Source organism: Hordeum vulgare, chromosome 3H, assembly GCF_904849725.1.
Source record: "Hordeum vulgare subsp. vulgare chromosome 3H, MorexV3_pseudomolecules_assembly, whole genome shotgun sequence".
Classification (NCBI taxonomy): Eukaryota; Viridiplantae; Streptophyta; class Magnoliopsida; order Poales; family Poaceae; genus Hordeum; species Hordeum vulgare.
The window spans coordinates 387048917-387075667 of NC_058520.1; the positions used below are offsets into that span (position 1 = coordinate 387048917).

Consider the following 26751-nt stretch of genomic DNA (forward strand, 5'->3'; position numbering starts at 1 on the left):
CACGGACGTCATGAGGGTTTCCGGAATGGTCCGGAAACGAAGATTGATATATAGGATGGTTTCATTTGGTCACCGGAAAGATTTCGGACATTACCGGCACTGTACCCGGAGTGATGAATGGGTTCCAGTTTTTCACGGGAGGGGCCCACCCACCCGGGAGTGAACCCAATAGTCCTAGGGTGGCGCACCAGCCCTTAGTGGGCTGGTGAGGCCATCCCAAGTGGGCTATGGCGCTAGAAGAAGAAAACCAAAAAAATAAAAAAAGAGGGAGGTGGGAAGGGAGAGGAGGACTCCTCCTTCCCCAAACCAAATTGGAGTTGGAGTCCTCCTCTCCACTTCGGCCGGCACCCTAGGGGCTCCCTTGAGCCCCAAGGCTAGCCCCTCCCCTCCTCCTATATATACTAGAGGTTTTAGGGTTTTTGAGACACAACTTTGCCACGTGCAACTCAAACCTATACCTCGTAGTTCTTCCTCTAGATCGGATTTCTGCGGAGCTTGGGCGGAACCCTCGAGGAATAGATCATCACCATCACCGGCGTGCGGTCACGCTGCAAGAGAACTCGTCTACTTCCCCGTCTCTCTTGCTGGATCAAGAAGGCGGAGATCGTCATCGAGCTGTACGTGTGCTGAACGCGGAGGTGACGTCCGTCTGGTGCTAGATCGGGACGGATCGTGGGACGACGGTGATTCGAATCACGAAGTTGTACCACTACATCAACCATGTTTCTTAAACGCTTCCCGCTTAGCGATCTACAAGGGTATGTGGATCCGATCTCCCTCTCGTAGATGAACATCACCATGATAGGTCTTTGTGTGCGTAGGAGAATTTTTGTTTCCCATGAAACGTTCCCCAACATTAAGGACATAAGCCTTCTACGCAGCAAATGAGGACAATCCTCAGTTTACAGACCGAGTCCGCATAATTGCTACTATCATCTTTCAACTAAATTTTCTCTAGGAACATATCAAAAATAGTAGAGCTACAGCGCAAGCTACAACATAATTTGCAAAGACCTTTTGACTATGTTCATGATAATTAAGTTTAGCTAATCATATTTCTAATAACTCCCACTCAAATAGACATCCCTCTAGTCATTCGAGTGGTGCATGATCAAAATCCACTAACTCAAGTCCGATCATCACGTGAGTTGAGTATACTTTCAGTCGTGAACATCTCCATGTTGATCATATCAACTATATGATTGATGCTCGACCTTTCGGTCTCTTGTGTTCCTTGGCCATGGCTCTACATGCTAGGCTCGTCAAGTTTAACCCAGGTGTTCCGCGTGTGCAACTGTTTTGCACCCTTTGTATGTGAATGTTGAGTCTATCACACCCGATCATCACGTGGTGTCTCGAAACGACAAACTGTCGCAACGGTACACAGTCGGGGAGAACGCAATTTTATCTTGAAATTTTAGTGAGGGATCACCTTATAATGCTACTGTCGTTCTAAGCAAAATAAGGTGCATAAAAGGATTAACATCACATGCAGATCATAAGTGACATGATATGGCCATGAACTTGTGCTTCTCTTGATCTCCATCACCAAAGCACCGGCATGATCTCCATCGTCACCGGCGCCGCACCATGATCTCCATCATTGTGTCGCCATCCAGGTTGTCGCGCTATCTATACTATTACTAGTAAAGCTACCACCTAGCGATATAGTAAAAGCATCAGCAAGCACAAATATTAGTTTAAAGACAACCCTATGGCTCCTGCCGGTTGCCGTAGCATCGACGTGCAAGTCGATATTTAGCTATTACAACATGATCATCTCATACATCCAATATATCATATCATGTCTTTGGCCATATCACATCACATGCATACCCTGCAAAAACAAGTTAGACGTCCTCTAATTTGTTGTTGCATGTTTTACGTGGCTGCTATAGGTATCTAGTATGATCGCATCTTACTTACGCAAAGCCATAACGGTGATATGCAAATTGCTATTTAACCTTCTCCAAGGACCGCCTCAGTAAAATCCGATTCAACTAAAGTTGAAGAAACAGACACCCGCCAGTCATCTTTATGCAACAAGTTGCATGTCAGTCGATGAAACCGGTCTCTCGTAAGCGTACGAGTAAAGTTGGTCTGGACTGTTTCAATCCAACAATACCGCGGAATCAAGAAAAGACTAAGGAGGGCAGCAAATTGAACATAACCGCCCACAAACTCTTTTGTGTTCTACTCGAGATATCATCTACGCATGAACCTAGCTCATGATGCCACTGTTTGGGAACGTTGCATGGGAAACAAAAAAAATCCTACGCACACGGAATACCTATCCATGGTGATGATCATCTACGAGAGGGGAGAGTGAATCTACATACCCTTGTAGATCGCTAAGTGGAAGCGTATATAACGCGGTTGATGTAGTGGAGCATCTTCGCAATCCAAATTGAATCCCGTCCCGCGATCTCATCACGATCCGTCCCCCGATCCCATCACGGTCCATCCCGATCTAGTGCCGAACGGACGGCACCTCCGCGTTCAGCACACGTACATCTCGATGACGATCCCCACCTTCTTGATCCAGCAAGAGGGGTGGAGAGGTAGATGAGTTCTCCAGCACGGCGGCGTGGTGGTGGTGGTGGTCAACTAATCTAGCAGGGCTTCGCCTAAGCACCACCGAACTAGACTAGAGGAGAAACAGATCTAGAGAGAAGTATAGGGAGCACGTGGCAATTAGGGTTAGCCCTCACCTCTAAAGCCTCTAGTATATATAGGAGGCAGGGAGGGGAGGAGGCAGCCTCAAACCCTCAAGGTTTGGCCGAAATTGGAGGTGTAGGAGTCCTAATCCAATCCTACTAGGAGTAGGATTCCTCCTCTCCATTTGGAAACCCTTTCCACCTTTTCCACCTTTGGGTTTCTTTCCTTCCCACCTCCAACCCGCCTTGGGATTTAGTGGATGATTCGGACAGCCCACTAAGGGCTGGTCCACGTCCTCTCACAGCCCATGAGACCCTTTGGGGTGGGTGGGCCCACCTGGTGGACCTCCAGAACCCATTCGTCACTACCGATACACTCCCGGAAATGCCTAAAACTTTTCCGGAGTTCAAAACCCACTTTCCTATATATCAATCTTTACCTCCCGACCATTCCAGAGCTCCTCCTGATGTCCGGGATCTCATCCTGGACTCCAAACAACTTTCGGTTACCAAACATACATAACTTAATAATACCAAAATGTCATCGAACCTTAAGTGTGCAGACCCTGCGGGTTCGAGAACTATGCGCACATGACCTGAGACACTCCCCGGTCAATAACCAATAGCGGGACCTGGATGTCCATATTGGCTCCTACATATTCTACGAAGATATGTATCAGTTGAACCTCTATGTCAAGGATTCAGTTAATCCCGTATGATGTTCCCTTTGTCCTTTGGTATGTTACTTGACCGAGATTCGATCGTCGGTATCTCCATACCTAGTTCAATCTCGTTACCGGCAAGTTTCTTTACTCGTTCCGTAATACAAGATCCGGTAACTAACTCCTTAGTCACATTGCTTGCAAGGCTTGTTGTGATGTTGTATTACCAAGTGGGCCCGAGATACCTCTCCGTCACGGTGAGCAAAACCCAGTCTTGATCTATGCCAACCCAACAAACACCTTTTGAGATACCTGTAGAGCACCTTTATAGTCACCCAGTAACGTTGCGACATTTGACACACACAAGGTATTCCTCCGGTGTCCGGGATTTGCATGATCTCATGGTCATAGGAACAAATACATCGACATGCACAAAACAGTAGCAATAAACTGAGACGATCATATGCTATATTTATAGTTTGGGTCTTGTCCATCACATCATTCTCCTAATGATGTGATCCCGTTATCAAGTGACAACACTTGCCTATGGCCAGGAAACCTTGACCATCTTTGATCAACGAGCTAGTCAACTAGAGGCTCACTAGGGACAATGTGTTGTCTATGTATCCACAGATGTATTTGAGTTTCCAATCAATACAATTCTAGCATGGATAATAAACGATTATCATGAACAAGGAAATATAATAATAACCAATTTATTATTGCCTCTAGGGCATATTTCAAACAATTTTATTATTGTATAAGATACTATATTCTAACTTCTCCATGACTTATACCCCCGATACAATCCATGGCATCATCAAAACAAGCAAAGCAAAAAACATAATCTGTCTAAAAAATAGTCTGTAATGATATAATTAAGTACCATACTTCTGTAGATCCAAAAATTCTGAAACATTAGGACGACCTGAGGAATTTGTATAAAAGTACTTGCGTTCTAGTAAAATCACAGAATTCTGCACTTGACGTCAAAGTTTCTGTTTTTGCACCGCATCAATTCTACTATCATTCACATCATCCCAAAGACTTTACTTGGCATAAACACAAAAATAAAAGCTATAGATGAATACGAGAGGAAAAAACAAGGAGCTCGCAAAGAACTCCAAGATCTAGATCCAAGGAGTTCCCCTCATATAGAGGAGAAAGTGATTGGTGGAAACGTAGATCTAGATCTCCTCTCTCTTTTCTCTCAAGAACTAGCAAGAATCATTGGAGGGATTGAGAGTTAGCAAGATCGAAGAAGTTCAACAATGACGGGGAGGAAACACGAGATGAAAGGATAAGATCCATTGGGGAAGAACACCACCTTAAATAGACCCTCCCAAATCCTACCGTTATGCCCACAGCCTGCACACAAACGGTACTACCACCTGGACGATAGTACCATAGAGTAGAGCAATGGCAAGGAGCCACGTGGTGGTAGTACCTCCGGAGCGGTACTACCGCTTATAAACGGGAGTGGAGCAGTAGTCGGTGGCCAGTACTATCGCTCGCACTACCGTTCTACTACCGCGTAACACAATACGAAAATCTGAAACCCCACAAGTTGTGTTAGTAAGAGCGGTACTGGACATCGGTACTTCCGCTTATATGCGGTACTACCGCGTGAGGAGTGAAAATTTGTCCTCACAATGAAACCGCCATAACTTTCATCTACGGGCTCCGTATTGAGCAAACTCAAGTTTGTTGGATAGAGGACGACAAGATCTATCAAGCATCAAAATCTCGAACACCAAAATCTCAAGCTTGTTTAAATTAAGACCAATCAATGGATAATAAATGCCACTAGGATAAGGAAGATGACCTTCCCAAATATGATCTGGCAAAATCTCCAACATCGAAAACACAAAGTTGATGCATACGAAACCTATTTTCGATGAACTTGAGCTTATCACGATGAAGACAATAAGCTCCAAAACTCACATAGCGAAAAGCCAAAAAGAACCAATGAATATGAAGATGCCAATAATTATATGGTTTGAGCTATCTACGAATGATACAATCAAGCTACTCACTCGAGAGCCCCCCTTGATAGTACGACAATTGATCCTATAACCCGGTCTCCCAACTACCACCATGAGACTGGAAAAAATAGAAAACCTATCAAGGGAAAACCTTTGCCTTGCGCATAATTCACTTGATCTAGGTGATGATAATCTTGACCTCATCAAGTTGGACCGCCTTTCTTGATTGCGTCGGTTCGATGAAGACTAGTATATTGCTCCCTTGTACTCCACTATGGGTGAGCCTTTCTTAGGCACATCTTCACATGTCCTTTATCACCATAATGGATGGAAATCTTCAAGCATGTGATCTCTTCGTGATGCTTCACTTGAACTTGTACACCTCAACCTTGATGACGATCACCAATTGATGTCCTCCTCCATGGGATGTATGAGATCTTCCTTTTGATGCATGCCCATGGAAACATATCTAACCCCACAAAGAACTACCACACAAATAGATCATGGGTTAGTAAACAAGGCACAAAGGACAATGCTTACCATGTCGTTAGATCACTCGATCCCACACGGTACATCTTCCAAGCTTTGTGTGCTGATCAACTTGAATCCACTCTTTGTACTTATTTCTTGATCAACCTCGTCTCTTATATTCTTTTCATAAAGATGATGTCTTGAAGGTAAACATTAATGTTCACACAATCTTCTTCTTCAAGACATGCTTGCAATAAGCTCAACTCTCACATCACCCATCTTTGGATAAATCCTTGAATACCACCCTGGTCACCATATAAACTCCTTAAAACCAACAAATGGACTTCAAGAAGTGCCTATGGGCAAATACTTAAAATATAACTCAAGGCAACCATTAGTCCATAGGGATTGTTAACAAATATCAAAACCAAACATGGGGCCACAATCTTCTAAGAACACTCAAGAACCATCTTTATACACGTAATGAATATAGTCTAGGTCATCACTGCAAACGCTAATAGAAAGAGGCATGTCCTCCTACCACTATGATTGGTCCGAGTTTGAAGGACCCCAGTCGGGTCTTGGGACCACCATTCAGGCCAAGAGCCTCACAAATAGAACACCAAGGAGAACAAAAAACGAGGTAAGTGAATAAGATGTGGGTCCTAATCTTCGGGACATGACAAATATGGCATAATCATTGCTAGACCCATTTTGCTTAACCATTTCTGTCCTCGATCAAAGGTGATCATGTGCAAGGTGTCGCACAAGGATCCTGATCTCCATAAGGCTATTTTCCACAAAGGTGTGGTCCACATGAGAGTCGGTCGTCAGCATAGGGCATGGTACACTGATCCAGCTGAGAGGAACCCCGAAGGGGTCAAGCTCTAAGATATAGCGTCCGAATATTCCAGAAGCATCGTCGGGAGGGCCACCTGAAGGTCGACACAAGCAACGATTTCCTTAGGCCCAAATATTGGTCGAAAATAGTCATTGCAAATCTCATCATGGTTGAAGAGGGAAATCAACATCATTGGACCCAAGAAGTTGGCAAACAAGTCTAGAAACTAATAGCAAAGCTAAGATCTACCCATTCTAGGATCAAACCAGAATAGGGTATCATCTTTGTTGCCTATAAAGACTGAAAGCCTTAGTCAAATGTCATGCTTTATCGACTGAATGGTCTCTAGAACTAAGACCTCTCTCTACTTTGCTTTAATAAGATGCCACCACAAACCTCTATCCTCTCCAAGGATCCTACAAACTCATTTCAACATAAGGGCCACGTTCAAGTGGCGGGACACGAGAATACCTAGTCCCCAAGGTCCTTCGGCAAGCACATATTTGCCCACTTGATCATATGGTACTTCTGACGCCCATTCATCGTCTACGAGATGAGCCGCAGTAAGTCTTTATCAAATGAGTTATGTACACCTTCAGGAAAAGTATACAACACAATGATGTACAAGGGGATACGAGAAAGGCACAAGCCTTCCCTCGTGACCCGAACATGAGTAGCGCCTTGAAAAGTTCCTAGCCTTCGATGCAGACTTGGGGAGAAGGTCGAGCACTGTTGGTTACCCACAGCTGGTTGGGAATGAGGAAACTAGGAGTGGTGTTGCGCCACCGCTTGCTGCCGGGGAACGGAGGAAGAGGGTCGCTGCGGCACTGCTCATGCGTGATGTCGAGGAACGGAGGAAGGGGGTTGCCCAACGCTGCTCCCTACGTGTTGTCATGGAACGAAGGAAGGATGGCCACACGATGCTGCTCCTTGTCCCTCTCAGGCGAGGATGCCAGGATGCGAGAGATGGAGGGAGCTAGGGAGGCGTCGACCACATTGGATAGCAGCTAGATCATGACAAAGACCACATACTATTTAGGTTGTGTGTGAGGACGTCTGTGTGCTTGTGCGGCAGCTAAAGTTGGCCGGGAAGAGGTGGGTGTGCCGCATGCGTGCTTGAGTGGGCTGCTAGGGCGGGACAATGCAAAACTGCAAAGATGTGTTTGGTTGCCCTATTAGGCAATAATCACCTATATAATTCAGGTTATTCGGGTACCAGGAGTACAAACCAAAGATTTTCTAAATAAAATGCGGGTTTCTGGAGTTGCTACCTAAATATGTTCTCAGGATTTCGGTTTCAGGTACTTCGTGTTGAGGCTTCGGGTATCGGGTTTTATGCCCGGTGTGAAATACCACAACCTCATTTTATTGAAACTGATCTTAAGGTTAGACATGGCATCAAAGCAAAGTAAAAGGAATTTGAAGTTGATGATATCAAGTTTTGACCCCTCATCTTCATGGTGTCATTTGCATATTGGAGATGAGTATTCCAGCCTCGAGGGATAATAGTCAGTGTCGAACCACTCATGAGCACATGTTTCAGAATGAAAATTCAAAACGAAACTCATGCTCATATGCTATGGCGTGAATAATAAAATTGAATGAAAAAAGAAGAAGTAAACGTCATACATTGGAAAATTTGGTTTCTGAAAAAACAAGCTTTTTAGAGCACCGATTTCATGAAGCTCAACGTCGACACATACTGGAAAACAGTATTACCAGAGTCGTCGCGACCATTACCCGAACACCACGAGGGCTCCCCGTGAACCAAATCAATCAACGTGCAGACGGTACATCTGGGGAATCAAGCCACGCAAACTAGCATAATTGAGTTCGAGAGTTAACAGCAAGAGAGACGCAGCAGGAAGACGAATAGTAGGGGACAGGCAGAGCCATCATTTGCGGGTCTCGTCGTCCTCTGGCTCAAACTCCGGGTCGCCGTCGGGGTGCATCTCAAGCCACTGCTCCTTGGTCCAGTACTCCTTGACGTGCCCCCACTTCTTGCGGAACTTCTCGATCTGGCTGTCCATGACGACCAGCGCCGAGGAGTCGCCGACGTAGTAGGGGTGGTTCCCTGACCAAACATCCACCGAGTACTCCGGCTTCGTGCCCCCCGTCACCAGCACCAACTCACCGTTGCAGTACACCTTCGCGTCCTCGAAAATCTCCGGGTGCAGCCCCTTCTTCCGCATCGAGCACCTCATCCTCTGCACGCGCGCACAGCACACGCGTTAAGGATTCACAACTGTCTCGTACAATTCAGAGCCTTATGAAGTTTAAGTATGGAGCGAGTTCAGTACCTGGGAGGGGACGAGGGAGCGGAGGGTACGGTTTGAATTTCTCGCGACGGCGACGGCGCCCGAGGTCGGGAGGAAGGAGGTGGAGAGGTAGAGCGCCATGGCTGACGACTTGTTGGCTTCCTTCCCTGTTTCTTCCTATCTTATCCTCTTGTGGAGTCCCGGATTTCAGGTGGCCGCTGGCTGGACGCCCCACCTATGTCTCGCTTATAGCGAGATGTAGGGAAAGCCTCGCGTCAAGGAGCGCCTGATCGTCCGGCCCAGCGGCGCGGGAGATCACCGCCTCGTTTCTTTGGGGTTTCTTATCATGTTATTTATTATATTTTTCTTTTATTTTTCTGAATTTCATTTATACTTCCAAATATTTAAATAAAAATATTACAAAAGTATTTTGTAGAATTCTTTTGAAAGATATCCTAAAAGGATTGGTTCTCGCGCGCTGGCATGGCTTTGTTTTTGTGGGTTTGTTGTTTAGTTGAGCTCGTGGATTGATTGGGTTTTAAATGATCTATGTCGTTTGGAACATATATATGTTCAAAGAAAAGGAAATAAAAAATTGTTAGGTAAAAGGTTTTATTCGGCCGGTGAATTCGAGGCGTTAACAATTTATAAATTGCCTAGGACATCCAAAGCATGTTTCACAAAATAAGGAAAATGAAAATCTCTCACCAGGGGTATCCTTAAAAAAATTAACCAAGGTGGCTTCGATGATCTGTTTTCTTTTAAGTGCCAACCGGAATAGGGAATGAGGAAGCTTTGTTCATGCTTTATTATAGATGCAAATTTTAAATCATTATCTTATAAACCCGACGTCCAAAATATCAGCCAAATAATATAGTCAACATAACTTGAGCTTCTGATTATATTATACTCGTCCGTCCTCACATAATGTATTTGTACTTATTAGTTGTTAGAAATGATGGCCCAACCCGGGTACAATTTTTGAAATCTCAAAGAGACCTATGTATAAATGGTAAGTGATGGATGCGAACATTTACCTTTCCCCCTCCCTTCCCTCGCGTCGCCCCCTCGGGCGGCTCGGTGGCGACTAGGGTTCCGTCGTCGCCGCCACTCCTCCATCCCCTCCCTTCCCTCGTCACCACCGAAGACGGCCGTCGGTACGCCAACGCGGACGCCGGCGAAGGTGGCGGCGAGGATCTCGGCGCTCCGTTCCTCATCGAAGGCTAGTGGTGTCTAGGGCTGCGGCCCTACCCGGTGAGGCGGCACCGTCAGACAGCCGACAATGCTCGTAGGTAGATGTTGGCTAGCGTGCTCGGCCGTGTGGGTGGCGGGCCGTAGGTGGTGTCTGGGAGCGATGCGGAGTCTCTCTCCGTAAAATCTGGAGGTCTGCATCCCCTCCCCCTGTTCCCTTCCCCTCGCCTTGCCTATGGTCGCGACTCGGTCGCTTGGTCTGGCTTTGGCGACGTTTGGTGGAGCAGCTTGGGATCCGGGGGAAACTCTGGTCGGACCTGTTGGAAATATGCTCTAGAGGCAATAATAAATTGGTTATTATTATATTTCCTTGTTCATAATAATTGTTTATTATACATGCTAGAATTGTATTAATTGGAAACTCAAATACATGTGTGAATACATAGACAATACACTCTCCCTGGTAAGCCTCTTAAGGACTAACTCGTTGATCAAAGATGGTCAAGGTTTCCTGACCATAGACATGAGTTGTCGTTTGATAATGGGATCACATCATTAGGAGAATGTATCTCCATCGACACCACGCCGTCGTGCTGCTGGAGGTCTTCCCCAACCTCTCCCTCCTCCTTGCTGGATCAAGGTGCGGGAGACGTCACCGGGCTGCACGTGTGTTGAACGCGGAGGTGCCGTAGTTCGGCACTAGATCGGAATCGCTGCGAGTACGACTCCATCAAGCGCGTTCTAGCAACGCTTCCGCTTAGCGATCTTCAAAGGTATGAAGATGCTCTTACCCCTCTCTCGTTGCTGGTCTCTCCATAGGAAGAACTGAATATGCGTAGGACAATTTTGAATTTATGCTACGTTACCCAACAGTGGCATCCGAGCCAGGTTTTCTATGCGTATATTCTATGCACGAGTAGAACACAAAAGTTGTGGGCGATGATTTGTCAATTTGCTTGCCACTACTAGTCTTATTCTTTTCCGGCGGTATTGTGGGATGGAGCGGCCCGGACCGACTTTACATGTACGCTTACGTGAGACTGGTTCCACCGACAGACATGCACACCGTGCATAAAGGTGGCTAGCGGGTGTCTGTCTCTCCTACTCTAGTCGGATTGGATTTGATGAAAAGGGTCCTTATGAAGGGTAAATAGCTTTGGCATATCATCGTTGTGGCTGTCACGTAGGTAAGAAGGCGCTCTTGCTAGAAACCCAAATCAGCCGCGTAAAACTTGCAACAACAATTAGAGGACATCTAACTTGTTTTTGCAGGGTTTGACATGTGATGTGATATGGCCAAAGTTGTGATGTTGCATGTATCATGTATGAGATGATCATGTTATTGTAATAGGTTTCACGACTTGCATGTCGATGAGTATGACAACCGGCGGGAGCCATAGGAGTTCTCTTAATTTATTGTATGAGATGCAACGCCATGTGCTTACTACTTTTACTTCATTGCTAACGGTTAGCTATAGTAGTAGTGATAGTAGTAGTTGGCGTGACGACTTCACGGAGACACGATGATGGAGATCATGGTGTCACGCCGGTGACGATGATGATCATGCGATGCCTGAAGATGGAGATCGAAAGGGCAAAGATGATAATGGCCATATCATGTCACTATATGATTGCATTGTGATGTTTATCATGTTTTTCATCTTATTGCTTAGAACAATGGTAGCATAATAAGATGATCCCTCTTAAAATTTCGAGAACGTATCCCCCTAAGTGTGCACCGTTGCGAAGGTTCGTTGTCTCCAAGCACCACGTGATGATCGGGTGTGATAGATTCTAACGTTCGCATACAACGGGTGTAAGCCAGATTTACACACGCGAAACACCTAGGTTGACTCGACGAGCTTAGCATGTACAGACATGACCTCGAATACAAGAGACCGAAAGGTCGAACATGAGTCCTATGGTTGAATACGATCAGCGTGAAGTTGCTCACCATGGTGACTAGTCCGTCTCACGTGATGATCGGACACGGGTTAGTCAACATGGATCATGTATCACTTAGATGACTAGAGGGATGTCGATTTAAGTGGGAGTTCATACTTAATATGATTAAATGAACTTAATTTTCATGAACTTAGTCTAAAAGTTGTATTTATAAATATTTTAGATGGCCAACGTCAACCTCAATTTTAACGCATTCCTAGAGAAAAACAAGCTGAAAGATGATGGTAGCAACTATGCGGACTGGGTTCGCAACTTGAAGCAGCTAAAAAGGCTTATGTCCTTGATGCGCCGCTAGGTGACCCTCCCGCTCCCGCAGCAGTCCAGGACATTCTGAACGTCTGGCAAACGCGGAGTGATGACTACTCTCTGGTTAGGTGTGGCATGTTATACAGCTTAGAAACGGGGCTCCAAAGGCGTTTTGAGCAACACGGTGCATATGAGATGTTCCAAGAGCTGAAGCTAGTTTTTCAAGCTCATGCCCGTGTCGAGATATATGAAGTCTCGGACAAGTTCTTTAGTTTAAGATGGAGGAGAACAGTTCTGTCAGTGAGCACATACTCAAAATGTCTGGGTTACACGGTCGTCTGACTTCACTTGGAGTTGAACTTCTGGATGATGCTATAATTGACAGAATCCTCTAGTCTCTCCCACCAAACTACAACATGCAAGGGATGGAGAAGACCATTCCCGAGTTGTACTCGATGCTCAAGTCTGCAGAAGTAGAAATCAAGAAAGAGCATCAAGTGTTGATGGTCAACAAGACCACTAGTTTCAAGAAGGGCAAGGGTAAGAAGAACTTCAAGAAAGACGGCAAAGCTGTTGCCGCACCCGGTAAGCCAGATGCCGGGAAGAAGAAAAAGAATGGACCCAAGCCTGAGACTGAGTGCTTCTATTGCAAGGGAAAGGGTCACTGGAAGCAGAACTGCCCCAAATACTTAGCGGACAAGAAGGCCGGCAACGTTAAAGGTATATGTGATATACATGTTATTGATGTGTACCTTACCAGCGCTCGTAGTAGCTCTTGGGTATTTGATACCGGTGCTGTTGCTCACATTTGCAACTCAAAGCAGGAACTGCGGAATAAGCGGAGACTGGCCAAGGACGAGGTGACGATGCGCGTCGGGAATGGTTCAAAGGTCGATGTGATCGCCGTCGGCACGCTACCTCTACATCTACCGTCGGGATTAGTCTTAAACCTTAATAATTGTTATTTAGTACGAGCTTTAAGCATGAACATTGTATCAGGGTCTTGCTTAATGCGAGACGGCTACGCATTTAAGTCAGAGAATAATGGTTGTTCTATTTATATGAGTGATATGTTTTATGGTCATGCTCCGCTGGTGAATGGTTTATTCTTGATGAATCTCGATCGTGATGTTACACATATTCATAGTGTGAGTACCAAAATATGTAAAGTTGATAATGATAGTCCCACATACTTGTGGCCCTGCTGCCTTGGTCATATCGGCGTTAAGCGCATGAAGAAGCTCTATACTGATGGACTATTAGAGTCTCTTGACTTTGAATCATTTGACACATGCGAACCGTGCCTCATGGGCAAGATGACTAAGACTCCATTCTCAGGAATAATGGAGAGAGCAACCAACTTATTGGAAATAATACATACTGATGTGTGTGGTCCAATGAACGTTGAAGCTCGCGGTGGCTATCGTTATGTTCTCACTCTCACCGATGATTTGAGTAGGTATGGGTATATCTACTTGATGAAGTACAAATCTGAGACATTTGAAAAGTTCAAGGAATTTCAGAGTGAGGTCGAGAATCAACGTGACAGAAAAATCAAGTGTCTACGATCTGATCGTGGAGGAGAATATTTGAGTCACGAGTTTGGCACACACCTAAGGAAGTGTGGAATCGTTTCACAACTGACGCCGCCTGGGACACCGCAATGCAATGGAGTGTCTGAACGTCGTAATCGCACTTTATTAGATATGGTACGATCTATGATGTCTCTTACCGACTTACCGCTATCATTTTGGGGATACACATTAGAAACTGCAGCATTCACTTTAAATAGGGCACCGTCTAAATCCGTTGAGACGACACCGTATGAACTATGGTTTGGCAAGAAACCTAAGTTGTCGTTTCTTAAAGTTTGGGGCTGCGATGCTTATGTGAAGAAACTTCAACCAAAAAAGCTCGAACCCAAAGCGGAGAAATGCGTATTCATAGGATACCCTAAGGAAACTATTGGGTATACCTTCTATCTTAGATCCGAAGGTAAAACCTTTGTTGCCAAGAACGGATCCTTTCTAGAGAAAGAGTTTCTCTCGAAAGAAGTAAGTGGGAGGAAGGTAGAACTTGATGAGGTAATTACACCCCCTCTCAAACAAGATAGTAGCACAGCGTGGGAAATTGTTCCTGTGGCGCGTGCACCAACTGAAGAGGAAGTTAATGAGAATGATCATGAAGCTTCGGATCAAGTTACTACTGAACCGCGAAGGTCCACAAGGGCACGCTCCGCACCAGAGTGGTACGGCAACCCTGTGATGAAAATCATGTTGTTAGACAACGGTGAACCTTCGAACTCTGAAGAAGCGATGACGGGCCCGGATTCCAACAAATGGCTTGAAGCTATGAAATCCGAGATAGGATCCATGTATGAGAACAAAATATGGACTTTGGTGGACTTGCCCGATGACCGGCGAGCCATAGAAAATAAATGGATCTTCAAGAAGAAGACTGATGCAAACGGTAATGTAACCGTTTATAAAGCTCGACTTGTCGCAAAGGGTTTTCGACAAATTCAAGGAGTTGACTACGAAGAGACTTTCTCTCCCGTAGAGAAGCCGAAATCAGTCCGAATCATGTTAGCGATTGCCGCCTTTTATGATTATGAAATTTGGCAAATGGACGTCAAAACAGCGTTCCTTAACGGGAACCTTAAGGAAGAGTTGTATATGATGCAACCAGAAGGTTTTGTCAACCCTAAGGGTGCTAACAAAGTGTGCAAGCTCCAGCGCTCCATCTATGGGCTGGTGCAAGCATCTCGGAGTTGGAACATTCGCTTTAATGAGGTGATTAAAGCGTTTGGGTTCATACAGGTTTACGGAGAAGCCTGTCTGTACAAGAAAGTGAGTGGGAGCTCTGTAGCTTTCCTCATACTATATGTGGATGACATATTATTGATGGGGAATAATATAGAGATGTTGGAGAGCATAAAGGCCTATTTGAACAAGAGTTTTTCAATGAAGGACCTTGGAGAAGCTGCATACATATTAGGCATCAAGATCTATAGTGATAGATCAAGACGCCTCATAGGTCTTTCGCAAAGTACATACCTTGACAAGATATTTAAGAAGTTCAATATGGAAAACTCAAAGAAAGGGTTCTTGCCTGTTTTGCAAGGTATGAGATTGAGTAAGACTCAGTCGCCGACCACGGGAGCAGATAGAGAGAAGATGAGTTCTGTCCCCTACGCTTCAGCCGTAGGCTCTCTAATGTATACCATGTTGTGTACCAGACCTAATATAAACCTTGCCATAAGTTTGGTAGGGAGGTACCAAAGTGATCCCGGTATGGAACACTGGAGAGCGGTCAAGAATATCCTTAAGTACCTGAAAAGGACTAAGGAAATGTTTCTCGTTTATGGAGGTGACGAAGAGCTCGTCGTAAAGGGTTACGCCGACGCTAGCTTCGACACAGATCCGGATAACTCTAAGTCACAGATCGGATATGTATATGTTTTGAATGCTGGGGCAGTGAGCTGGTGCAGCAGCAAGCAAGAAGTCGTGGCAGCATCTATATGTGAAGCGGAGTACATAGCTGCTTCAGAAGCGGCTCATGAAGGAATTTGGATGAAGGAGCTCATCACCGACCTTGGAGTGGTTCCAAGCGTGTCGGGTCCAATGACTCTCTTCTGTGATAAAACTAGGGCCATTGCCATAGCCAAGGAGCCCAGGTTTCACCGGAAGACGAAGCACATCAAACGCCGCTACAACTCCATCCAGGACCATGTCCAAAGTGGAGTAATAGATATTTGTAAAGTACACACGGATCTGAATATTGCAGACCCGTGGACTAAACCTCTTCCACGAGCAAAACATGATCAACACCATAATGCTATGGGTGTTCGCTACATCACAATGTAACTAGATTATTGACTCTAGTGCAAGTGGGAGACTATTGGAAATATGCCCTAGAGGCAATAATAAAATGGTTATTATCATATTTCCTTGTTCATGATAATAGTCTATTGTTCATGCTATAATTGTATTAACAGGAAACAGTAATACATGTGTGAATAAGTAGATCACAATGTGTCCCTAGCAAGTCTCTAGTTGGCTAGCTCGTTAGTCAATAGATGATCATGGTTTCCTGATCATGGGCATTAGATGTCATTGATGACGGGATCACATCATTGGAGAATGATGTGATGGACAAGACCCAATCCTAAGCATAGCACTAGATCATATTGTTCGTATGCTATAGCTTTTCTAATGTCAAGTGTCTTTTCCTTCGACCGTGAGATTGTGCAACTCCCGGATACCGTAGGAGTGCTTTGGGTGTATCAAACGTCACAACGTAACTGGGTGACTATAAAGGTGCACTACGGGTATCTCTGAAAGTGTCTGTTGGGTTGGTATGAATCGAGATCGGGATTTTTCACTCCGTGTGACGGAGAGGTATCTCTGGGCCTACTCGGTAGAACATCATCATGAGCTCAATGTGACTAAGGAGTTAGTCACACGATGATGTGCTACAGAACGAGTAAAGAGACTTACCGGTAATGAGATTGAACAAGGTATAGGTATACCGACGATCGAATCTCGGGCAAGTTCTATACCGACAGACAAAGGGAATCGTATACGGGATTGATTGAATCCTTGACATGGTGGTTCGTCCGATGAGATCATCGTGGAGCAAGTGGGAGCCACCATGGGTATCCAGACCCTGCTGATGGTTACTGGTCGGAGAGGCGTCTCGGTCATGTCTGCCTGTCTCCCGAACCCGTAGGGTCTACACACTTAAGGTTCGATGACGCTAGGGTTATAGGGAATTGTTATACGAGGTTACCGAAAGTTGTTCGGAGTCCCGGATGAGATCTCGGACATCACGAGGAGCTCCGGAATGGTCCGGAGGTAAAGATTGATATATAGGACGGATGGTTTTGGACACCGGAAGTGTTTCGGGCGTCACCGGTAACGTACCGGGACCGCCGGGACCACCGGAGGTGGCCCCGGGGGTCCACCGAAGGGGGGCAACGACCCCAAAAGGCTAGATAGGCCTAGTGTGGGAGGGAACCAGCCCCTAGGTGGGCTGGTGCGCTTCCCACACCCAGCCCAATGCGCAAGTGGTGGGGAGAGGGGGCAACCCTAGGCGCAGGTGGGCCTTAGGCCCACCAGGTGGTGCGCCACCCCCTCCCACCCTAGCCGCCGCCCGCCTTTCCCATCTGGTGGCTGCCGCACCACCTAGGGGGGAACCCTAGGGGTGGCGCAACCCCCTCCCCCTCCTCCTATAAATAGAGAGGGGTTTTGGCCCTTGGGAGATAGACTTCTCCCTCTCCCTCGGCGCAACCCTGCCCTTCTTCCTCCTCCTCTGTGCCGGTGCTTGGCGAAGCCCTGCCGGGAGACCTCGTCTCTCCATTGACACCATGCCGTCGTGCTGCTGGAGTTCTTCCCCAACCTCTCCCTCCTCCTTGCTGGATCAAGGTGCGGGAGACGTCACCGGGCTGCACGTGTGTTGAACGCGGAGGTGCCGTAGTTCGACACTAGATCGGAATCGCTGCGAGTGCGACTCCATCAACCGCATTCTAGCAACGCTTTCTCTTAGCGATCTTCAAAGGTATGAAGATGCTCTTACCCCTCTCTCGTTGCTGGTCTCTCCATAGGAAGATCTGAATATGCGTAGGAAAATTTTGAATTTATGCTACGTTACCCAACATTTTCTGCATGTCAAGTATGTGTTCCTATGACCATGAGATCATGCAACTCTCGGACACAGGAGGAATACATTGTAACCAAAGTAACGGGGTGACTATGAAGTGCTCTACAAGTATCTCCGAGGGTGTTTGTTGGGTTGGCACGAATCAAGACTAGGATTTGTCACTCCGTGTGATGGAAAGGTATCTCAGGGCCCACTCGGTAATGCAAACATCACAACAAGCCTTGCAAGCAATGTGACTAAGGAGTTAGTCACGGGATCTTGTATTACACAACGAGTAAAGAGACTTGCCGGTAACGAGATTGAACTAGGTATGGAGATACTGACAATCGAATCTCGGGCAAGTAACATATCGATGAACAAAGGGAACAACGTACGGGATTGACTGAATCCTAGACATAGAGGTTTGACTGATAAAGATCTTCATAGAATGTGTAGGAGCCAATATGGCAATCCATGTCCCGCTATTTGTTATTGACCGGAGTGTGTCTCGGTCATGTCTAGATAGTTCTCGAACCCGCAGGGTATGCACACTTAAGGTTCGGTGACGTTTCGATATAGTTGAGTTATGTATGTTGGTGACTGAAGGTTGTTTCGAGTCCCGGATGTCACGAGGAGTTACGGAATGGTCTGGAGACGAAGATTCATATATAGAAAAGAGGGATGGTGCTGCGTTGAGATCCCCCGCCTGCCGCAGCCAGATCCGACAAGGATTTGGCCAGGGGATACCTTAGGCGGCGGAGGAGGAGAACCCAGAACGGGATTGGTTGCGTCGGGAGGAGTCAGCGTGTGACAGCCCCAATGCAATTCTTCCCCCTTTTGTTATCCTTTCCATGTTTGGTAACCATGTTTTGGTGATGATGTGGTGTGAGCCCATCATTGTGTCTTCATTCCATGTGCATTAGACATCATGCATGACATCCTCCTTTGTTTGTCCTGTTGTTTTGTGTTGCCACCTTGGTGATGTATGTGAGTGCATGTGCTCATGTGTGATCTTGTGGAAGTGAGAGTGGGTGCAACAAGATCCACTTCCAAACCCTTGTTGTACCATGACCATAAAAACCCTTCCCTCTCCTTTCAATTATTGTGGCTGTTTTAAAGTTTCTGTTTTTGACCATCAAAAATGTTCATCTTCTTTGAAAATCCTTTTAAATATTGTGGGTGGCATCCCTCACCAATTTGAATTTGTTATTCCTTTGTTTTTATTTTAAAACATGGTCAATTTATAATAAAACAATTTATTTTCTTTTACCCTAAAATGTCCCACCTATTTTTATAAATAGGAGGTTCATTTTATATTCCCAAAAGTATTTTTTTACTTGTCCAATAACCCCCTTTTCTTTTCCTGGGTTCTTTTTCAAAACTGAGCTGAGATTTGATTATAAACTGAGTCGGTGTTTATTAAGAGGGAGTGAGAGAGCAGGATGGGCTCCTTGTTGGGGAACGTTGCATGGGAAACAAAAAATTTCCTACGCACACGAAGACCTATCATGGTGATGTTCATCTACGAGGCGAGATTAGATCCACATACCCTTGTAGATCGCTAAGCGGGAAGCGTTAAGAAACACGGTTGATGTAGTGGTACAGCTTCGTGATTCAAATCACCATCGTCCCATGATCCGTCCCACGATCCATTTGGATCTACCGCCGAACGGACGTCACCTCCGCGTTCAGCACACGTACAGCTCGATGACGATCTCGGCCTTCTTGATCCAGCAAGAGAGACGGAGAAGTAGATGAGTTCTCTGACAGCATGACGGCGCGCCAGTGGTGGTGATGATCTACTCCTGTAGGGCTCCGCCCGAGTTCCGCAGAAATCCGATCTTGAGGAAGAACCACGTGGTATAGGTTTGAGTTGCACGTGGCAAAGTTGTGTCTCAAAAGCCCTAAAACCACAAATATATATATAGGAGGGGATAGGCTAGCCTTGGGGCTCAAAGGATCCCCAAGGGCGTCGGCCGAAGGGAGAGGTGGACTTCCACCCTAATTCGGTTTGGGGGAAGGAGTCCACACCATCCTTCCCACCTCCCTCTTTCCTTTTTTTCTTTCCTTTGGTATTTTTCCCTTGTGGCATCATAGCCCTCTTGGGCTGGCCTCACCAGCCTACTAAGGGCTGGTGCACCACCCTAGGGTCACTGGGCGCACACCCGGGTGATTGGGCCCCTCCCGGTGAATACCCGGAACCCATTCGTCACTCCCGGTACACTGTCGGTAATGCCCGAAATCTTTCCGATGAACAAATGAAACCATCCTATATATCAATATTCGTTTCCGGACCATTTCGGAAACCCTCGTGATGTCCGTGATCTCATCCGAGACTCCGAACAACCTTCGGTCACCAACACATATAACTCAACTGTATTAAAACATCATCGAACCTTAAGTGTGCAGACCCTGCGGGTTCGAGAACTATGTAGACATGACCCGGGACACTCCTCAGTCAATATCCAGTAGCGGGACCTGGATGTCCATATTGGATCCTACATATTCTACGAAGATCTTATCGGTTGAACCTCTGTGCCAAGGATTTATATAATCCCGTATAACATTCCCTTTGTACTTCGATATGTTACTTGCCCGAGATTTGATTGTCGGTATCCCTATACCTATTTCAATCTCGTTACCGGCAAGTCTCTTTACTCGTTCCGTAATACAAGATCCCGTGACTTACTCTTGAGTCACATTGCTTGCAAGGCTTGTATGTGATGTTGTATTACCGAGTGGGCCCCGAGATACCTCTCCGTCACACGGAGTGACAAATCCGAGTCTTGATCCATGCTAACTCAATGGACACCTTCGAAGATACCTGTAGAGCACCTTTATAGTCACCCAGTAACATTGTGATGTTTGATACACACAAGGTATTCCTCCGGTGTCAGTAAGTTACATGATTTCATGGTCATAGGAATGAATACTTGACACGCAGAAAAGAATAGCAACAAAATGACACGGTCACATGCTACGTTCTTTAGTTTGGGTCTAGTCCATCACATGATTCTCCTAATGATGTGATCCAGTTATCAAGTGACAACACTTGCATATGATCAGAAAACCTTAACCATCCTTGATCAACTGGCTAGCCAACTAGAGTCTTTCTAGGGAAATTGTTTTGTCTATGTATCCACACATGTATCTATGCTTTCATTCAATACAATTATAGCATGGATAATAAACGATTATCTTAAAACAGGAAATGTAATAACAACTATTTTATTGTTGCCTCTAGGGCATATTTCCAACAGTCCCCCACTTGCACTAGAGTCAATAATCTAGTCTCACATCGCTATGCGATTTACATTAGAATGAATCTAACACACATACAGTTCTGGTGTTGATCATGCTTCGCTCGTGGAAGAGGTTTAGTCAGCGGATCTGCTACATTCAGATCCGTGTGCACTTTGCAAATTTTGACGTCCTCTCCTTTGACGTAGTCGCGGATGAGGTTGAAGCGTCGTTTGATGTGTGTGGTCTTTTTCTGAAACCTTGGTTCCTTTGCTAAAGCAATGGCACTAGTGTTGTCACAGAACAGAGTTATTGGATTTAGTGCGCTCGGCACAACTCCAAGATCCGTCATGAACTGTTTCATCCAGACACCCTCCTTTGCTGCCTCCGAGGCAGCCATGTACTCTGCTTCACATGTAGAATCTGCTACGACGCTTTTCTTGGAACTGCACCAGCTTACCGCACCCCATTAAGAATAAATATGTATCCGGTTTGAGACTTAGAGTCATCCGGATCAGTGTCAAAGCTTGCGTTGACGTAACCCTTTATGACGAGCTCTTTGTCACCTCCATAAACGAGAAACATTTCCTTAGTCCTTTTCACGTACTTCAGAATATTCTTGACCGCCGTCCAGTAATCCACTCCTGGATTACTCTGAAACCTGCCTGTCATACTTATGACCAGGCTGACGTCCGGTCTAGTGCACAACATTGCATACATGATAGACCCTATGGCTGAAGCATAGGGGACGGTACTCATCTTTTCTCTATCTTCCGCAGTTACTGGACACTGAGTCTTACTCAACTTTATACCTTGTAATACTGGTAAGAACCCCTTCTTGGACTGTTCCATTTTGAACTTCTTCAAAACTTTAACAAGGTATGTGCTTTGTGAAAGTCCTATCAGGCGCCTCGATCTATCCCTATAGATCTTAATGCCTAGAATGTAAGCAGCTTCTCCTAGGTCCTTCATAGATAAACACTTGCTTAAGTAATCTTTCACGCTCTCTAAAACCTCCACATTGTTTCCAATCAACAATATGTCATCCACATATAATATTAGAAACACCACAGAGCTCCCACTCACTTTCTTATAAATACAAGATTCTCCAACAAATTGTATAAACCCAAACGCTTTGATCACTTCATCAAAGCGCTTATTCCAACTCCGAGATGCTTGCACCAGTCCATAAATGGATCGCTGGAGCTTGCACACTCTGTTAGCATTCTTTGGATCGACAAAACCTTCGGGTTGCATCATATACAACTCTTCCTTAAGAAAACCGTTAAGGAACGCCGTTTTGACATCCATCTGCCAGATTTCATAATCGAAAAATGTAGCTATTGCTAACATGATTCGGACGGACTTAAGCATCGCTATCGGTGAGAACGTCTCATCGTAGTCAACTCCTTGAACTTGTGAAAAACCCTTTGCCACAAGTCAAGCTTTATAAACGGTCACATTACCGTCCGCGTCCGTCTTCTTCTTAAAGATCCATTTGTTCTGAATAGCCTTGCGGCCCTCAGGTAATAATTCCAAAGTCCACACTTTGTTTTCATACATAGATCCTATCTCAGACTTCATGGCCTCCAGCCATTTGTTGGAATCCGGGCCCACCATTGCTTCTTCATAATTCTCAGGTACATTGTTGTCTAACAATATGATTGATAAGACAGGATTACTATACCACTCAGGAGCAGTACGTGATCTTGTCAACGTGCGAGGTCCGATAGGAACTTGATCCGAAGTTTCATGATCATCATCATTAACTTCCTTCTCAACCGGCATCGCTTCATTTGAGGTTTCCCCTGCCCTGCGCCACCATCTAGAGGGAGTAGAGGTTTGACAACCTCATCAAGTTCTATCTTCCTCCCACACAATTCTTTCGAGAGAAACTCCTTCTCAAGAAAAGCTCCGTTTTTAGCAACAAACACTTTGCCCTCGGATCTGAGATAGAATGTGTACCCAACTGTCTCCTTTGGGTAACCTATGAAGATGTGCTTTTCCGCTTTGGGTTCTAGCTTTTCAGGCTGAAGCTTTTTGACATAAGCATCACATCCCCAAACTTTAAGAAACGACAACTTTGGCCTCTTGCCATACCACACCTTGTATGGTGTCGTCTCAACGGATTTTGATGGTGCCCTATTTAAAGTGAATGCAACTGTCTCTAATGCATAACCCCAAAACGATAATGGCAAATCGGTAAGAGACATCATAGATCGCACCATATCTAACAAAGTACGATTACGACGTTCGGACAAACCATTACGCTGTGGTGTTCCAGGCGGTGTCAACTGTGAAACAATTCCACATTGTCTTAAGTGAGCACCAAACTCGAAACTCAGATACTCACCCCCACGATCAGAACGTAGGGACTTGATCTTCTTGTTACGATGATTTTCAACTTCACTCTGAAATTGCTTGAACTTCTCAAACGTTTCATACTTGTGCTTCATCAAGTAGATATAACCATACCTACTCAAATCGTCAGTGAAGGTGAGAAAATAACGATATCCGCTGCACGCCTCCACACTCATCGGACCGCACACATCGGTATGTATGATTTCCAACAAGTCACTTGCACTCTCCATTGTTCCGGAGAACGGAGTCTTAGTCATCTTGCCCATGAGGCATGGTTCGCACGTGTCAAGTGATTCAAAATCAAGTGACTCCAAAATCCCATCAGAATGGAGTTTCTTCATGCGCTTTACACCAATAGGACCTAAGCGGCAGTGCCACAAAAATGTGGCGCTATCATTGTTAACTCTACATCTTTTGGTCTCACTGTTATGTATATGTGTATCATCACAATCAAGATTCAATATGAACAATCCTCTCACATTGGGTGCATGACCATAAAAGATATTACTCATAGAAATAGAACAACCATTATTCTCTGACTTAAACGAGTAACCGTCTCACAATATACAAGATCCATATATAATGTTCATGCTTAACGCAGGCACTAAATAACAATTATTTAAGTTCATACCTAATCCTGATGGTAACTGAAGTGAGACTGTGCCGACGGTGATTGCATCAACCTTGGAACCATTTCCCACGTGCATCGTCACATCATCCATCGCCAGCCTTCGTTTATTCCGCAGTTCCTGTTTCGAGTTGCAAATATGAGCAACAGAACTAGTATCAAATACCCAGGCACTACTATGAGAGTTGGTTAAGTACACAACAATAACATGTATATCACATATACCTGATTTTTCTTTGGCCGCCTTCTTATCAGCCAAAAACTTGGGGCAGTTGCGCTTCCAGTGACCCATCCTCTTGCAATAATAACACTCAGTTTCCGGCTTAGGTCCAGCCTTGGGTTTCTTCGTCAGATTGGCAACAGGTTTGCCGCTCTTCTTGGAGTTACCCTTCTTGCCTTTCTCATTTCTCTTGAAACCAGTGGTCTTATTGACCATCAACACTTGATGCTCTTTCCGGAGTTCTGACTCTGCGACTTTCAGCATTGTGAATAACTCGCCGGGTGACTTGTTCATCCCTTGCATGTTATAGTTCAACACAAAGCTCTTGTAGCTAGGTGGCAGTGATTGAAGAATTCTGTCAGTGATAGCCTCTTGCGGGAGTTCAATCCCCAGCTCAGCCAGATGGTTTGAGTACCCAGAGATTTTAAGCACATGTTCACTGATAGTCGAATTCTCCTCCATCTTGTAAGAATATAATTTATCGGAGGTCTCATACCTCTTGATCCGGGCATTCTTCTGAAAGGTAAACTTCAAATCCTGGAACATCCCATATGCTCCATGACGCTCAAAGCAACGTTGAAGTCCCGGTTCTAAGCCATACAAGACTGCACATTGAACTACCGAGTAGTCCTCCTTACGCGATTGCCAAGCGTTCAAAACATTTTGGTCATACGTAGCGGGTGGTTCAACTCCTAGCAGAGTATCAAGGACATAATTCTTTTTCCCAGCTTGTAGGATGAGCCTAAGACTACGTGCCCAGTCTACAAAGTTGCTTCCATCATCTTTCAACTTAGCTTTCTCTAGGAACGTATTGAAATTCAGGGTTGCTACTGCGTGAGCCATTGATCTACAACAAAAAATATTGCAAAGTGGACTTAGACTATGTTCAAGACAATTAGAGTTTAACTAGTCAAATTACCAATAAACTCCCACTCAAAAAGTACATCCCTCTAGTCATTTGAGTGGTACATGATCCAAATTCACTAACTCAAGTCCGATCATCACGTGAGTTGAGTATAGTTTCAGTGGTAAACATCTCCATGCTAATCATATCAACTATACGATTCATGCTTGACCTTTCGGTCTCTTGTGTTCCGAGGCCATGTCTGCACATGCTAGGCTCGTCAAGTTTAACCCGAGTGTTCCGTGTGTGCAACTGTTTTGCACCCGTTGTATGTGAATGTTGAGTCTATCACACCCGATCATCACGTGGTGTCTCGAAACAACGAACTGTCGCAACGGTGCACAGTTGGGGAGAACACAATTTCATCTAGAAATTTTAGTGAGGGATCACCTTATAATGCTACTGTCGTTCTAAGCAAGATAAGGTGCATAAAAGGATTAACATCACATGCAATTCATCAGTGACATGATATGGCCATGATCTTGTGCTTCTTGATCTCCATCACCAAAGCACCGGCATGATCTTCTTGTCACCGGTGCCACACCATGATCCCCATCATCATGATCTCCATCATCGTGCCACCATCGAGGTTGTCGTGCTATCTATGCTATTACTACTAAAGCTACAACCTAGCAATATAGTAAACAGATCTGCAAACACAAAACGTTAGTTTAAAGACAACCCTATGGCTCCTGCCAGTTGCCGTAGCATCGACGTCCAAGTCGATATTAACTATTACAACATGATCATCTCATACATCCAGTATATCACATCATGTCTTTGGCCATATCACATCACAAGCATACCCTGCAAAAACAAGTTAGACGTCCTCTAATTTGTTTTTGCATGTTTTACGTGGCTGCTATGGGTATCTAGTATGATCGCATCTTACTTACACTAAACCACAATGGAGATGGGCAAATTGCTATTTAACCTCTCTCCAAGGACCGCCTCAGTCAAAACCAATTCAACTAAAGTTGAAGAAACAGGCACCCGCCAGTCATCTTTATGCAACGAGTTGCATGTTGGTCGATGAAACCAGTCTCTCGTAAGCGTACGAGTAATGTCATTCCGGGACGCTTCAATCCAACAATACGGTCGAATCGAGAAAATACTAAGGAGAGCAGCAAATCGAACATCAACGCCCACCAAACCTTTTGTGTTCTACTCGAGATAACATCTAAGCATGAACCTAGGTCACGATGCCACTGTTGGGGAACGTTGCATGGGAAACAAAAAAAATCCTATGCACACGAAGACCTATCATGGTGATGTTCATCTACGAGGAGAGATTAGATCCACATAACCTTCTAGATCGCTAAGAGGGAAGCGTTAAGAAACGCGGTTGATGTAGTGGTACAACTTCGTGATTCAAATCACCGTCGTCCCACGATTCGTTCGATCTAGCGTCGAACGGACGACACCTCCACGTTCAGCACACGTATAGCTCGATGACGATCTCGGCCTTCTTGATCCAGCAAG

At 45.3% G+C, this 26751-nt stretch overlaps 1 protein-coding gene across 1 annotated transcript; it reads right to left on the reverse strand.

Moving 5' to 3' along the window:
* Nucleotides 1–8259: 8259 nt before the first annotated feature.
* LOC123443935 (50S ribosomal protein L31) lies at nt 8260–9119 on the reverse strand. Its single transcript, XM_045120498.1, has 2 exons — nt 8917–9119; nt 8260–8823 (listed from the first exon to the last, which is right to left on the reverse strand). Exons 1-2 carry the CDS (start codon nt 9013–9015, stop codon nt 8512–8514), a joined length of 411 nt encoding a protein of 136 aa, XP_044976433.1. The 5' UTR covers nt 9016–9119; the 3' UTR covers nt 8260–8511.
* Nucleotides 9120–26751: the final 17632 nt, after the last annotated feature.